Source organism: Hyaena hyaena, unplaced genomic scaffold (genome assembly GCF_003009895.1).
Source record: "Hyaena hyaena isolate Hyena2069 unplaced genomic scaffold, ASM300989v1 scaffold_1148, whole genome shotgun sequence".
Lineage (NCBI taxonomy): Eukaryota > Metazoa > Chordata > Mammalia > Carnivora > Hyaenidae > Hyaena > Hyaena hyaena.
The window spans coordinates 309,049-324,666 of NW_024081782.1; the positions used below are offsets into that span (position 1 = coordinate 309,049).

At 37.8% G+C, this 15,618-nt stretch overlaps 1 protein-coding gene across 3 annotated transcripts in view; it reads left to right on the forward strand.

The window, feature by feature from the left end:
• The window catches only part of KLHL7 (kelch like family member 7), a 59,385-nt gene that overhangs the window by 14,707 nt on the left and 29,060 nt on the right, over nt 1-15,618 (forward strand). For all 3 annotated transcript variants that reach the window (XM_039222517.1, XM_039222518.1, XM_039222519.1), the window contains exons 2-4: nt 6,524-6,626; nt 7,692-7,785; nt 8,058-8,182. In XM_039222517.1, coding sequence (XP_039078448.1) covers nt 6,524-6,626; nt 7,692-7,785; nt 8,058-8,182 — 322 coding nt within the window. The remainder of the gene's footprint in view (nt 1-6,523; nt 6,627-7,691; nt 7,786-8,057; nt 8,183-15,618) is intronic.

The following is a 15,618-nucleotide window of genomic DNA, read 5'->3' on the forward strand; positions in this document are numbered from 1 at the left end:
CTCCTTATTTGAGTTTTCCAGACCTTGCGAACTCAGTAGTAGCAGATATATTCCTTTCCATTACCTGCATGTGTCAAAATGGGTTGTGTTTCTGTTGTCTGTTTCTTTCAGGCATCCCCAGCCGAGCTGTTAGCCTGTTTAAGTTAAATCTTTTCCTTTCTACATAGTGTAGAGCTAGCATTATTCAGATCAGAATACCTTCGTTACTTTCCTTTCCTTCTGATTTTGGGCCCAAATGTTTGTTTTGCTTCTTCTTCCTCTAGTACCTTTATTAAAGACACTGCCCTACTGGAAACAAAGAGGTTCATGTGTTCAGTATTGAATCAATTACTGCCAACCTTCACCACCCTCAGCTATTCCCAAAGTAATTCCAATTATGGACAAGTTCAGCATTAACATAGGCTTGGATTATGGCTAGGTTATTTAGCTTCCCTTTAATGTGACCTAGTACTCTCCCTTAGAGTCTTATTTCCACAGATTTCCAGATATGTTCCACTATAGCTTGTAGCATTCCTGTCTTCCCATACACACCACCTTGTAAATTATGTAATGGATAAACTACTTTATCGCTGATCTTCCTTTTCCAAAACTTTACAGATCTGTATGAATTTAATGGAGCCACCTATTATAACTGTCCCAGTCTTAAAGGGCACTCCTGTAATTATGTTTTTAATTTCTTATCTTTAGTTTTGAAAGAACTCTTAAAATTTTCCTATAGCCAGGCTTTTTCTGAGAGAACTGTTTTAGTCTACTCCTGAATTTTATTTCTCTTCCTCCATTTTATCTCTTTGGTATGTATCACCTAAATTGAATATATAAAAGCAAAAATAACTCTTTTTTCCTACTCTCATCTTTTAAAGAGCAATTATCCCAAATTGTATATACTTTCCCCTTCAAAGCTGTCCTATGTTTCCGTTAAGGAAGAACATAGGGGGAAAGTCCCCTTTTCCCTCTATTAATCTGGTGTCTAACTTTGGTTTTCTTTCACTTTCCCACTTGTCTTATTGTGATTATGTGTGTTTAAATCCACTGCTGTTTTTCTTGCTTTCTGAGCAAATATGATTCTGAAGGTCTTTTTAATTTTTCCTCTTTGAAAACTCTTTTTGAGTTTATTATAGCTTTGTCGAGGCTTTTCTAGTATCTCAATCCAAGAAGATTTACTCCCATATAATATGGGCTCCATGTCCCTTTATCTTTTCAGTGATTTAAATCCACCACCCAACTATAGTTGAATCTGCAGTCTACTCAGGGCCAACTTGAAATCACACTGGGCGGGACTGATTGCAGAACCTTGTTGACAAGCTACGTAAACCCAAAGGTTAGTCATTCTCTGGTCCTCTTCTTGGGATACGATGAAGAATAGAATTGGGATAGCTGATTGCATGCCTTATACTAATGCCAGCACACATTGTTAAAAGCTAAAACCTCATACAACGCTGTGGTGCTTACATGGAGCCTACGACCTTTTACAGTCCTACCAGGAAAACCTGGAAAGAGAGCAAAATGTCTTTCTACCAACACTTGCCTGAAATGCTTACCTCTTTTGAAGCGAACGTTTCCTAACCAAAGGGCCCTTCCCACAGAAGTCTCTAATATTTGTGGGCCCTAAAGCATTACCAAAATTTCTGCCTCTATCTATAGTCCTTTGAGTGTCAATGTATTTGGATTTCAACAGCCCTCTTCCACTGTTGGTCCCCAACGTTTGAGGTGAGTTTTGTCCACTTTGGGGCAAAATAATAGAAGAGAATGAACCAGAAGGCCAGGGAATGAACCAGTGTAGGGACAGTGACCTCTGCCTTACTCTTGCTCACCTTATAGACACTCTTCTACAAGTGACAGTGGAGAAAAGGCCTGCACTAAGAAACAGTACTTAGTTTCTCCAGAGGAAGACTATTATGAGAGAGAAATCTAATTTCCCCTAAATGGGTAACAGTTATACTAATACCATTTTTTTTTCAATTATCCATTCTCTCATCACATTTTTTTTAAATTAAAAGACTTTGTTTTTTAGAGAAGTTTTAGGTTTACCAAAAACTTCAGCAGAAAGCACAGTTTCCATTTTCCCTCTCCCCCTCCCTGTTTCCCCTACTATTAACATCTTGCTAACACAAGTATGACACATTTGTTATCATTGATAAGCCAATATTGTTACATTATTATTAACCATAGTTTACATTAGAGTTTTTTCTTGGTGTTGTCCATTCTGTGGATGTTGACAAATGTATAATGACATGTGTCCACTATGTCAGTATCATACAAAATAGTTTCACTGCGGGGCGCCTGGGTGGCTCAGTCGGTTAAGCATCCAACTTTGGCTCAGGTCATGATCTCACAGTTCGTGGGTTCGAGCCCTGCATCGGGCTCTGGGTTCGTTCATAGCTACCTTGGAGCCTGGAGCCTGCTTTGGATTCTGTGTCTCCCTCTCTGTCTGACCCTCCCCTGCTCACGCTGCCTCTCTCTCAGAAATAAATAAAACATTAAAAAAATTAAAACAAAAAAACCCAAAATGGTTTCACTGCCTTAAACATTGCCTGTGCTGAGCCTTCTTACCACATTTTTGAAATAGTATCTTATGATATATCAGATTCCTGTTTAATGTAGATCCCTCACATTTCTTAGGTTTATTTTTCAACATTTAGTTATTTTGTTGTTGTTGCTATTGCTATTTGTTGTTTTCTCATTTGTGTTTCTTGATGGTTTACTGCTCACATATAGGTTAGCTAATTGCTTTTTCGTATTTATCATATTTGTGTCTAGCCATCATATTTTTCATTTAGTTTTTACAAGTGTTAAGTTTATTTGTCTTTATTTTCTTAATGATTTTGTTACCGAAAAACCCAAGTTCAGCTACTTTTGCTTGAAAAGCGAATACTCAAGAGAGGAATTTTTATTGGAAAGGAATATGAGCTTTATTCAGGAGGCTGGCCATGTGGGGAGAAGGCAGACTCTTGTCTAAAAACCAACGCTGATGTTTCTGCCTGGCCCAAAGAGTTTTAAAGGAACTTTAGGGCAGTTAATCAGTAAGGAGAGCACAGTGGCCTGTAACACTTCTTGACTGCATACAGGCTTGGTGCCAGCAACAGACATCATCATCACAGTGCTGTGAGGTGTGTATTGGTGCCCCAGGGGGAGGGAGGTTGTGTAAGAGGGTTTGGTTCCCAGTCTTCCTAGGGAACAATGTATAACCTGTAGATATACAAAGAAGGATAGTTAATCACACGGGCTAAAAGTGCTTGCTAAAACTTAAAGACTACTAAATTGGCCAGAGGGGCTGAGGCATCAGCTTCAATTTGGGTAAAATTTCCAGAATAATAATTGAAAAAAGTAGTGACAGCATATGTTTCTCAGATGAGAATGCCTCTTCTATGTCACTGTTAAACATGTTTGCTCTTTTTTTGTTTTTTTAAATATATTTTTTAATGTTTATTATTTATTTCTGAGAGAGAAAGAGCGAGCATGAGCAGGGGAGGAGAAGAGAGAAAGAGGGAGACACAAAATCTGAAGCAGGCTCCAGGATCCAAGCTGTCAGCACAGAGCCTGACATGGGGGTTGAACCCATGAACCATGAGATCATGACCTGAGCCAAAGTTAGACGTTTAACCAGCTGAGCCACCCAGGCACCCCTGATGTTTGCTCTTGATTCACATGACCTTTAGTATACAGACACATCATTTTCTTTATTAAAGAGTATGAAAGGAAATGAATTTTTAATTTTTCAATCTATTGAAGTTTTTCTACAAGATGTTTTTCTCTTTTAACCCGTCAATATGCTGAATTACATTAAAGAATTACTGTTCTTGAACCCTCCTTGCATTCTTAGAACAATATTTGACCAATAATGCTGCTGAATTCACTCAGCAAATATTTTACAGATCTATAAGTAAGTATCTTAAAAGAAGAAAAAGGTGCAAAGAAATTGTGACCAAAATAGCAACTGGTATTTAAAGTAAAAAAGAAGATGGGGCACTTGGGTGGCTTAGTCGGTTGAGCGTCCAGCTGTTGACTTCAGGTTTAGGTCATGATCCCAGGGTCATGGGATCAAGTCCTGCATCAGGGTCTGCATTGAGTGGGGAGCCTGCTTAAGATTCTGTCTCTCTCTCTCTCTATCCAAAAGAAAAGATAAGAAAGGAAAGAAAAAAGCAAAGAAGCATAATAAGTAGCCTAAAAGTACATGACATATGTAAGAAACATAAGTTATGAGTAATAAATGTGAAGATTAAATCTGACTTAAAGTAATCTTAGGTGAGAGGTGCCTAGGTGGCTCAGTCAGTTAAGCAACCGTCAACCCAGGTCATGATCTGGCATTCATTAGCTTGAGCCCTGCATTGGGCTTGCACTGACAGTGCAGAGCCTGCTTGGGATTCTCACTCCTGTTTCTGCTCCTCACCCACTCGTGTACAAGCTCTATCTCAGAATAAATAAAATTTTTTTAAAAAAGTAATCTTAGATGGTGAGAATTTCAAATTAAATCACGCAAATCAATTTATGAGAGACTAAAAATTTAAAAGAAGAAAATAATAAAAAGATGTAACAAATATGGGGGGGATATAAACAAAAAAAGCAAGGTTTTTTTTTCTTGTTTTATCCAATGAACATGTATTGTTCAAAAGGTAGTTTTAAGTTTCTCTTCAGTTCATATAGGACTTGTTACCGTTCATATTGTCTAACGTAACACAAATCTCTGTCTCTTCTGGGTTTCTGTCTGTGGTTACACTCTTCCCAAGAGGAGTCTCACTCTTTAAGTCAGCCCTATCTCTTGTTGAAACCTATTAATCTACTGTAGTAGAGTTAAATGTGCTACTTAAATACAAAAAGTTCCTCCCTTTCATTCCACAACATTAATGTCCAGCTGGAGGTTAATCTTAGAGAAGACTAAATTGCTGTGCAGAGATCTCCCTGATTTCTTTAACTTTCTTCAGTGCCTATTAATCATGCCATTAGAACTCCTGTTGTTGAGTATATATTTTGGAAAGGTTTTTGGCTACATTTCAGTATAGTTCTCCATCTTCTGGAACTTCTGTCAAGCAGCCGTTGACACCTCCCCCATCTGATTTGCTTGTTGTTCTGTCGGTGTTCTTCTTTCCCTCCTTTCCTTCTTTTCCTTCCACCTTTATTTTTCTTTCTTGCTCTTCAGCAACTAGATCAGTTTCTTCTGGTGGTAATCAAATGTTTGGCTTGGTTTTGTTACCTGGTATTTTTGGTATGGTATGTGGCAAAATCACCTGAGACCTATGCCTACCCTGTACCTCCCCTGACCAAATCAAAGGAAATAAAAATTTAAAAACTTGAGACACTGTTGGGATAACAATGGCTTTAACTGTGAGTAATCTGCATATAATTTCTAAGCAGTAGTCCACAGACCTTATTTTAAAAATCTTCACATAGCTGTAAAAGTGAAATTTTGTTCATCTCTTCCCCAACTGTAAAATATAAATAAAGCCCATTTCTTTTCTTATTCTAAGCATTACCATCTCATTTGGATTTTTATTCATGGAGTAATAAAGTAGAATATGGTGACTTCTCCAGCAGAAACTGTATTAATAGTTTTAGTAAGTATTTAAAATTTACAAAATGCTGCATCCTCTGAGCTACTAACCCAACATTTAGATTTGTGATAGATTTTCTTTTACTCTGGTAACATTATTTTCCTCATACTCCCAGTGCCTAAGAGAGTGCCTAACATATCGCAAGCATCAAATTTTCTCTGAGACTAACTTGTAGGTTATATCTTTAACTTCATTAAGGAATTGAAATTTTGTTTTTCAAAAAGATGTTTGTTTTCCTTGAAATTCATGTTTAAAGGTTCCAATAAACCTTGAATTTTTTCTTTAATATTTCATTCCTTCAGCATTGTAAGTACGTAATCTAACTCTGCCTTCTTTCAGCAATCTAGAGTGATACTATTTTGGCCTTGGTCAGAAATCACAATTTAAAAGTGGTTGGTATCCAACTCCTGTCAGAAGTGCATTTGAGAAAAGTGTTACTTAAAGAGTGCTTAATGGTCATTTGGTTCACCTTCTCCGTATATACTGAGTTGTTTCTGTGAAGACTACTTTCTTGGGAAATACAGTGTGCACACTGCATCTTATCACAAATAGATAATTTTAAAAACCCAGACTGTTTGTTCGAGAAACCATCAAGGACATTGCTCCTTGTCATTTAGCATCCCTGTATAATTTCACTCTGAGAAATACCTTAAGAATTTGTGTCAGGAAAAAAAAAATGATTTCCCTAACAGATTAGTAGAAAACTTTTATGATTGTAAAGATATCCCACCCCCACCCCCACCCCCGCCTGCTGTTTTTACTGCTTGGAAACTCAATACCACATTTGATACAGCAAACCATGATAGCAACTCTCTAAGGTCTTCCTAAATAGGTCTATAAACAGATTCTGTGCTGAAAAAAGATTGGATTTGAACAGAAAATAGAGACAAAACATTTGGCAAGCACCAGTTTTATATGTGTGCTAAAGCCAGGCCCAGTGTGCCCCTTTTAATTTCATTTATTTTTCTCTTGACTAGAAAACATTGTGTGATGTGATCCTTATGGTCCAGGAAAGAAAGATACCTGCTCATCGAGTTGTCCTTGCAGCAGCCAGTCATTTTTTTAACTTAATGTTCACAAGTAAGTATCTTAAAGTAAAACATGTTATTTTTTCCCATAAGAATGAGGCAGGGTCTAAATTAAAATATCTTCTGGCACCTGGGTAGCTCAGGCAGTTAAGCATCCAACTCTGTTTCGGCTCAGGTCATGATCTCGAGGTTTCATGAGTTTGAGCCCCACATGGGGCTCTGTGCTGACTGTGCAAGCCTGCTTGGGATTCTCTCTCTCCCTCTCTCTGTCTCTGTCTCTCTCTCTCTCTCTGCCACTCCCCCATTCACACTATCTGTGTCTCTCTCAAAATAAATAAACTTAAAAAAAAGAAGGGTGCCTAGGTGGCTCAGCCGGTTAAGTATCCAACTCAGCTTAGGTCATGATCTCACAGTTTGTGAGTCTGAGCCCTGCATCGGGCTCTGTGGTGTTGGTACAGAGCCTGCTTGGGATTCTGTCTCTCCTTCTCTCTCTGCCCCTCCGCTGCTTGTGCTCGCTCTCTCTAGCTTGTTCTCTCTCGCTCTCAAAATAGATAAACTTAAATTATTTTTTAAAAAAAATAAGAAAATATCTAGTTTTTAAAGCACTTGAGAAATTAAGGCCATAAAACAGGAAGAGATGAAAAGTGGTTATGATGATGTTTAATCAAAAGAAAAATATCCTTTCATTAGCCCTACAGGCCAAAGTCTTTATTGATGGAGATGGAGTTTCTAGTTGAACAATTGTCATTGTTCTTGTAGATTGGTTCCAGCTACATCAGATGTAGTTTTGCTCATAGCAGTTTAGAAGAGTGCCGCTAAATTATTTTAGGAGTTGGGGATACTAAATCTAGTTTTATGTATCTCTGTTTACTTGGCCATTTTTTTTTTAAAGAAGTACACTAATTCACTAATTTCTTAGCTTATTTTAATTTAAAGCATATCTCAAGTGTGGAGAATTAATTTGCATTTATTATACGAATGTTGGGCTTTCTGGGATATTTTTTTAACAGATCTCTGTCCAGTTATTCTCCAGATTTAACATGGCCTGGAATGATCTGGTCCTCAGTTAACCTAGTGATAATAGTCATGTCATTTATATTTCTTCTCTTCATTTTAGCTAACATGCTTGAATCAAAGTCCTTTGAAGTTGAACTCAAAGATGCTGAACCTGACATTATTGAACAACTTGTGGAATTTGCTTATACTGCTAGGTAAGTTAAGAAGGATCATTTCTATTGTGTAGGAGTAAGGTTGGGATCTACCATGGCAGAGTGGTAGACAAAGTGATGTGCTCCAGATTCTTCAACAGGAAAAACCACAAGGATGGGGAAGTTTGAGTAGCTTATGCCATACTAATGCAAGCAAGGACTGAAAAGCTTAATTTTGTGTTTAATTTTGGGGGCTAGTAGGATACAATTTACAATAGCATTATTTAAATAATAAAAAATTATAGGAAATTAAATGTACTTTAACTTCTTTGCAGAATTTCTGTGAATAGCAACAACGTTCAGTCTTTGTTAGATGCAGCAAACCAGTACCAAATTGAACCTGTGAAGAAAATGTGTGTTGATTTTTTGAAAGAACAAGTTGATGCTTCAAATTGTCTTGGTAAGAAATCGTATTCCTACTTAAAATAAAAACCAAAACGAACTTTAATGTGTATTTTAATAAAGAAAAAAAAGTGTCATTCTAAGTGTCCTCATTTAATTTTAAAGACATTGTCTACTAGAAAATACACTTAAAATACATTTTAAGAGACACTTAGGGAGATGCCTATTAACCTGAGAAGCAACAAGCCCATTACATTCTCCAAAATATGAAATAGTTTTAATAATGAGTTTTTGTGTATCTAGAACAAAAAGTAAGGATTGCATCTGGTGGTGGTGTGGCATATCATAAACATGAATGTTCACCTTTGTTGAAGTACTTATGATTGCTCTGGTCTATCAGAGATGACAGAACAGCTTGTGTCTGTTACCCGAGGTCTTATAGCTAGTATGTGGAGGAGCTAGAGTTGGAATTCAGGTAATCTTGTTCTTAACTACTATCCCATGTTGCCTCTCCCTATTATTAAATATGTTATTGTATACTAGAACACTTACATATCCTAAACTGTAAATTAAGACACTAATAGACTGCTATGGTACTCTATTTTCTTTTATTTTTTTAAGTATTTACTTATTTTTGAGAGAGAGACTGAGAGAGAGGTCAGTCGCAAGCAGGAGAGGGGCAGAGAGAATTCCCAAGCAGGCTCCACGCTGTCAGTGCCGAGCCTGATACAGTCTCAGACTCACAAACTGCAAGATCATGACCTGCACTGAAACCAAGAGTCGGATAGATGCTTAACCAATTGAGCCAACCAAGTGCCTCAGCACTCTATTTTAAGCCCATTAATAAAGTATTTTATATTTCATATTTCATGTCAGGAAAAGCAGAAATAGTTGATCAGAGTTTTCCAGGGTGTGATATGGTATGCTTTCCACTGTGAAATAATCTTTAGGGGCATATAAATGAACATCCAGATTTTTGTAGTTATATTTTCCTACCCTTGCTGTGATTCAGAGGGGAAGAGAATCAGGGTAGGAGTCCTAGGAAAGCAGGGAGGGGAGGAAAGCTGAATCAAGGGCAATAGAGAGACAGGCCTGAGAATCCAGCCAATGCAAAGATTTTTGACACAAGAGAGAAGATGAGAGGTGCTGATAAAAAGAAGTCAACAGCTGGACAAAGGGCTCCTAGAGGCACATGAGAAGTTTACAAGCCTTCTCTGTCCCCTGTTTTTAGGCTCCCCTCCTACTAGACAGTTCATTACTCCATCTGTCACACACCCCTACTGCGAATACAGAGTAAAAGATCTTAGCAGGCAGGTAAATAGGAAACAGGATAAGTTTTAGGGAGGGATAAAAGGCAGGCAATGGGGATGGGAATGTGTTTGTGTCTAGTATCCACAAAAGGAAATGGACCAAATGGAACAGGACAGGAAGTAGCTGTGCAAGTGAATATACTGGTGGAATTTATTTTACTTAATTTACTTTCACAAAGTAAAAGACTCATATGTTAGGAAATAAAAGGCCAGTTCTAATCTCATCTGTGCAGCAGAAACACTCTGGAGTGAATCCCTCTATTTCTCTGGGCCACAGTTTGGGGCTCTATTCATCAATAAAATTTATATTCCTGAGATTTTACTTATTCTCCCTTGTATAAATATATAGTCTCACAAAATTTATTATAAAATAAATTCAAAGGAGTTTTTTGGAAGACGATGGCTTAAGTATTTTTTCCTACCTCTCCCTAGCACTCTAAATTTCCAACCAGGTGATTTAACTAGGAAAAAAAGCCATAGTAGGAAGTGGATATGGTGGAACCTGGAGCAAGTTTGTGCTAATCACATCATAGGCTTTGGGCTTCCAAGGAGACCAGTTGGGAGTGTTACTTCTGGATGCCTTCTGGATCATTGTTTTCAAAGCTGAGAGGAAGAATAGCTTAGCAGCCTAGGAGAGAGCCTGATTCTCTGACTGAGCCTGGGGCAAAGATAGTGGCCCAGCCAGTTGAGCCAAGTGCAGCGAGTCTCAGTACCCTAGGGAACTGCCTGCATTCTTTTTTTTTTTTTTTTTTAAATGTTTTATTTATTTCTAGGGGAGAGAGAGAGAGAGAGAGACAGTGTGAGCAGGGGAGGGTCAGAGAGAGAGGGAGTCACAGACTGAAACAGGCTCCAGGCTCTGAGCTGGCAGTCAGCACAGAGCCCGACACGGGGCTCGAACCCACGAACCGCGAGATCATGACCTAAGTGAAAGTCGGACGCTTAACCGACTAAGCCACCCAGGCGCCCCATGCCTGCATTCTTTATAGCCCTGAGGTGGCTCTCCCTGTGAGCTGATTGGAGAACTCCTGTTTTTGTTTTTACTGCTTGTCAGTTCTCTGCTGCCCAGGAGATCCCAACAAGCTGAATGCTTAGAGGCACCCATGGCACCTGAGGGAATTGGGCAAAGATCATACCAGGTTAAAGGAAACCCGCTAGTTTGAAGGACAGAAATCAAGCTAAACAGCCAAAACGAATGGCTCTTGTAGACAATTTTCTTTCTTTCTTTTTTCAAAAATTTTTAGTCTTTATTTATTTTTGAGAGAGAGAGCACAAGCAGGAGAGGGAGACCCAGAATGTTAAGCAGGCTCCAGGCTCTGAACTGTCAGCACAGAGCCCGACACAGGGCTCGAACCCACGAACTGTGAGATCATGACCTGAGCTGAAGTCAGACACTCAACTGACTAAGCCATCCAGGTGCCCCCCCCCTTTTTTTTTTTTTGACAATTTTCATTTAAGAAATGGAGACCTTAAAAAAGAAAGGAGAGCCATGATTTCCCTTAAAATTTAATTGAAAAACAGAATGGATGTTCCTAAAAATCAAATTAAAGAAAATAGAGAAAACTACCTTATGATAACAAAAATGCACAGAAATGGAAATCATTAGTAAAAACATAAAAGACATGAAAGGAAGATACGGAGACACTGATATGAAGTAGGAATTCCAGAAGGAACAGGTAGAGGAAAGCAATATCAAAGAAATCATAAAAGAAAACTTATTTGGGTTTTAAAAAACTTTAACACTAAGTTGTACCAACGACCAGACCTGATGCAGTAAAGATTTTCTTCTCCTGAACATATCCTAGTGATATTTTTTGCCTACAAAATCAAGTAAGAACTTCTTTGGTTTTTTTTTAATGTTTATTTATTTTGAGAGAGAGAAAGTGAGCCTGAATGGGGGAGGAGCAGAGAGAGAGAGAATCCCAAACAGCTCTGTGCTGTCAGTGCAGAGCCCGACACAGGGCTTGGTCTCACAAACCGTGAGATCATGACCTGAGCTGAAATCAAAAGTCGGATGCTTAACCAGCTGAGTGACCCGTGTGCCCCAAGAAAACTGAGGTGATAAAAATGCTCTGGCACTAGATAGTGGTGATGGTGACACAACATGTTGAATATACTAAATCACTAATGGTAAGTTTTATGTTGCATGTATTGTATCTTAATTTTTAAAAATCAATGTCAAAAAGGAATTTATAAGCTTTTAGAGGAAAAGATAGGATAGTTTACCAGAAATTGGTCACAAATTCTTTTCATCCTTGTATGTATACCCCTTTATATATGTAACTGTAGCTCTTCCATCAAGAAGTGGAGTCTTTTTCCCCTTGTAACCTAGGCTTGGCCACATGGCTTGCTTTAGCCCATGGGACATTTGCAAATGTGACATGAGCAAAAAGTTTAAACAAATGTGCTTTGGGGCTTGCCCTGCTTTGCTGCTGGGGACTCTTCTGCCATCATGAAAAGAAGATTAGAGACCAGTTGGGGCACAGATGAGCTATACAAGCTGATGTCTCCTTCACCAACCAGCTTGCCTATTACCAGGTATGTGAATGAGCCCAGGCAAGACATCCAGTCCCACTGAGCATCCAACTGACTGCAGAGATTTAGCTAAACCAGCCCAGATCAAAAGAACCACCCACTTGACCCATAGAAGTGCAAGAAATAATACATTTTTGTTACTTTGAGCCACTAAGTTTTGGGGTTGTTTTTCCTGCACCAATAGATAATTAACGTAAAAGGTTACTTATAAAAGAAAAAGAATCAGAATGACATTAATTTTTTATCTGCAACTGGAAGTTAGAAGACAATAGCATTAGATATTCAAATGGTAGAGGGAGAAAAAAAGAATTACACTTAAAAACATTGTTCATTTGAGATATTGGAAAAAACACAGTGTATAATCTACCTGTAGCCTTCTGAGGAAAGTGTTGGGGGAATTACTACAGCAAAGTGAGGTGAAGATCTCAAGATAGAGATGTGCTGGGTTAGCTTCCTTAGTTGCAAGTCAAATAAACTGATTTTGTTAGTTTAAACAGAAAAGGAATTTATTGGAAGCTTTTGAGTAACTCACAGAATTGCCTAGGTGGGTGCCTGGCTGGCTCAGTTCAGTTGGTGAAACATGTGACTTAATCTCGGGGTTGGGAGTTCAAACACACACACACACACACACACACACACACACAACACACACACACAATTGCATAGAAATCTCAAATCAAACTTAGGAAAAGTGTGAGAATTTGAACAATACAAACTTGTTTAAGTAGATACCGCAGAGTGTTTTTACTCAGTAATCAGAGAACACCTACAGTCTTCAAACACCCCCTCCAGGTTCACAAATATCTCTCACCAGCCACACACAATCTGGAGCACCTAAAAGAAGGGACAGTCTATATCCACTGATCACAGTGCAGTAAAGCTGTGGACTAACCTCAAAAGGAAAGCTATTTCCTCCCACTACATTCTGAACACTTACTGAGGAATTATTTAGAAAAAATTTTTTAAAGAGGTATTAAAAATGAACTTATAGGCCAAATGGAAATATATGACAGTAAGTATCAAATAAACCAACCAAAACCTCTGGAATGTGACCAAAGTAGTACTTTAAAAAAAATTAATGTTTATTTTTGAGAGAGGAGGAGGAGGAGCAGAGAAAAAGAGAGAGAAGATCCAAAGTAGGCTCTGCGCTAACAGCAGAGAGCCCAATGAGGGGCTCAAACCAACAAACCATGAGATCATGACCTGAGCTGAAGTCAAATGCTTAACTGACTGAGCCACCCAGGTGCCCCAGTGACCAAAGTATTTCTTAGAATTTGTTGTCTTAAAATATTTTCCAAATAAATGCATGTATTTTTATCTTTCCTTGACTGAGTATTCTACTCAAAGAGGTATAGGGAGGGGGAAAAGCTTTAAACATCTAATGAAAGTAGAAGAAAATATCTTTGAAAGCAAAATTAATAAAATAGAAAACACTAATAGACTGTAGACTTGGCCAGGTAAACAAAAGCTAAATATTTCAAAAAATGGTATAAAGTAAGTCAACAAGTCTAATGCAGAAGGAAAGATCATAAAACAAACAAGAATTAGAAAAGGTCAAAGAAACAATATCAAATTATGAGCACAAAATACAAATAATCAAAGTTGTCTTTAAAAGTTGAAACCCAGAAATAGAAATGTTGAAAAGGTAAAGATTTGTTCCCAGCAAATGTACTAGGCTTGATGGTTTTATGTGTTAATTCTACCAAGCTTTCAAGCAATAGATTAATTCTATATTGCTTAAATTTTTGTAAATCAATAGACATGGATAGAAAACTTTATTCTACAAAGGTAGGATTGTTGAGATGCCAGCACTGGATAGAGAACATATGTGTGCACACACATGTGATTTTAGTTTCACTTAGAAACAGTGATTTATGGGGCACATGGGTGGCTCAGTTGGTTAAGCATACAATTTGGGCCCAGGTCATGATCTCATAGTTCATGAGTTCGAGCCCTGCGTCAGGCTCTGTGCTGACAGCTTGGAGACTGGAGCCTGCTTCAGATTCTGTGTCTGCCTCTCTGCCCCTCCCCTACTCACACTCTGCCTCCCTCTCTCTCAAAAATAAATAAACATCTAAAAAATTTTTTTAAAAGAAACAATGATTATAACACTTTACCACTCTGGTGTAGGATGTTGATAATGGAGGAGATTGTTTATGTGTAGAACTGAAGTATATGGGAACTCTGCTTTCTACTAAATTTTGTTGTGAATCTACAACTGCTGTGGAAATTAAAGTTTGTTAATTAAAACAATAATAATAATACTTTGTGACCCAGTAGGATTTACTTCAGAAATGTCAAAATGATTGAATGTTTAAGAATCTAACACAATTTAGGGGCGTCTGAGTGGCTCAGTTGGTTTAGCGTCCGACTTCGGCTCAGGTCATGATCTCACGGTTCATGGGTTCAAGCCCCGTGTTGGTCTCTGTGCTGACAGCTAGCTCAGAGCCTGCAGCTTGCTTCAGATTCTGTGTCTCCCTCTCTCTCTGACCCTCCCCTGCTCACTCTGTCTCTCTCTCTCTCCCCCAGAAATAAATAAAACATTAAAAAAAATTTTTTTTAAATAACACCATTTAATATTACTACCAAGCTATAGGGGGAAAAATCTGTATAATCATAGCAACAGATGCTGAAGGCACTTTTATATTTTCAGTACCCATTCTCAATATTTGGAAAAAAAATCTTAAACTAGAAATAGTGTCTAATTAACCTGTGTCTGAAACCAATAGCAAATATTCTTTACGTGGAAACATGCCACTATTCAACTTTCTGCTGGAGATTTCCATTAATGCGATCAGTCAAGAAAAAATAAGGAAACAGTAAAAGCTTCCTTAACAGGCATAATCAGAACACAAGTTAAATTAGACATTAGTCTAATTTAAAATGTCATTAAAACAGTGAGTGGTTAAATAAAAGAGTCTCTGCTATAAAAGTGTTTAATATAGGACGTAAGTATACCAATCTTCCAGGCTTTGTGAGGCCCATACCTATTCTTTCAGTACTGATCCATGTCATGTCTTACATAAATCACACCAATAATATATATAATGTTTTTTAAATTTTAGTTTCCTTGAAATGAATTGAGAACTTAGTCTAAGTGTAGAGTCCCCCTAGAATTTTGCAGTGTTTTTCCAGCTCTTAGCACTTGTCTTGGTCATGCCTAATTTGAGCTTTTCTCAAGTTTGTCTGAAATCTTAAGATTGGTTTTCATAGAAACACCTGTTTTCTTTTCACATTCATATTTTATTGAACTGCATGGTATTTAATTGGGTTGCATAACTACAACAATTCAACTGCCAGAAATTAGTTCATAAACAAATACTGGTTCTTGATGAAGATCCCCTCTCTCTGCTGGGAGCATACATACATAGCTATAGCTGACTGCTCACCATGAGCATCTAGCATGCCATGGCATTGGTTAGTATTAGAAAATAGCAGTTAATCTGACAAGTTCATTAGCAGGCATCAGTTATGAGAATCTCTATGGTATAAATGTGAAAGCATCAAAACTCATTATCTTTAGAAACATGAGTTGAAACGCAGAAAATCAAAGATAATGATCTGAAAAAAATTCAACTTCTGACTTTGAAGAGAGGCCTGCAACAGAATTACACACAATAATCAGTGGATTTATTTAGAAGACGGATTGGCA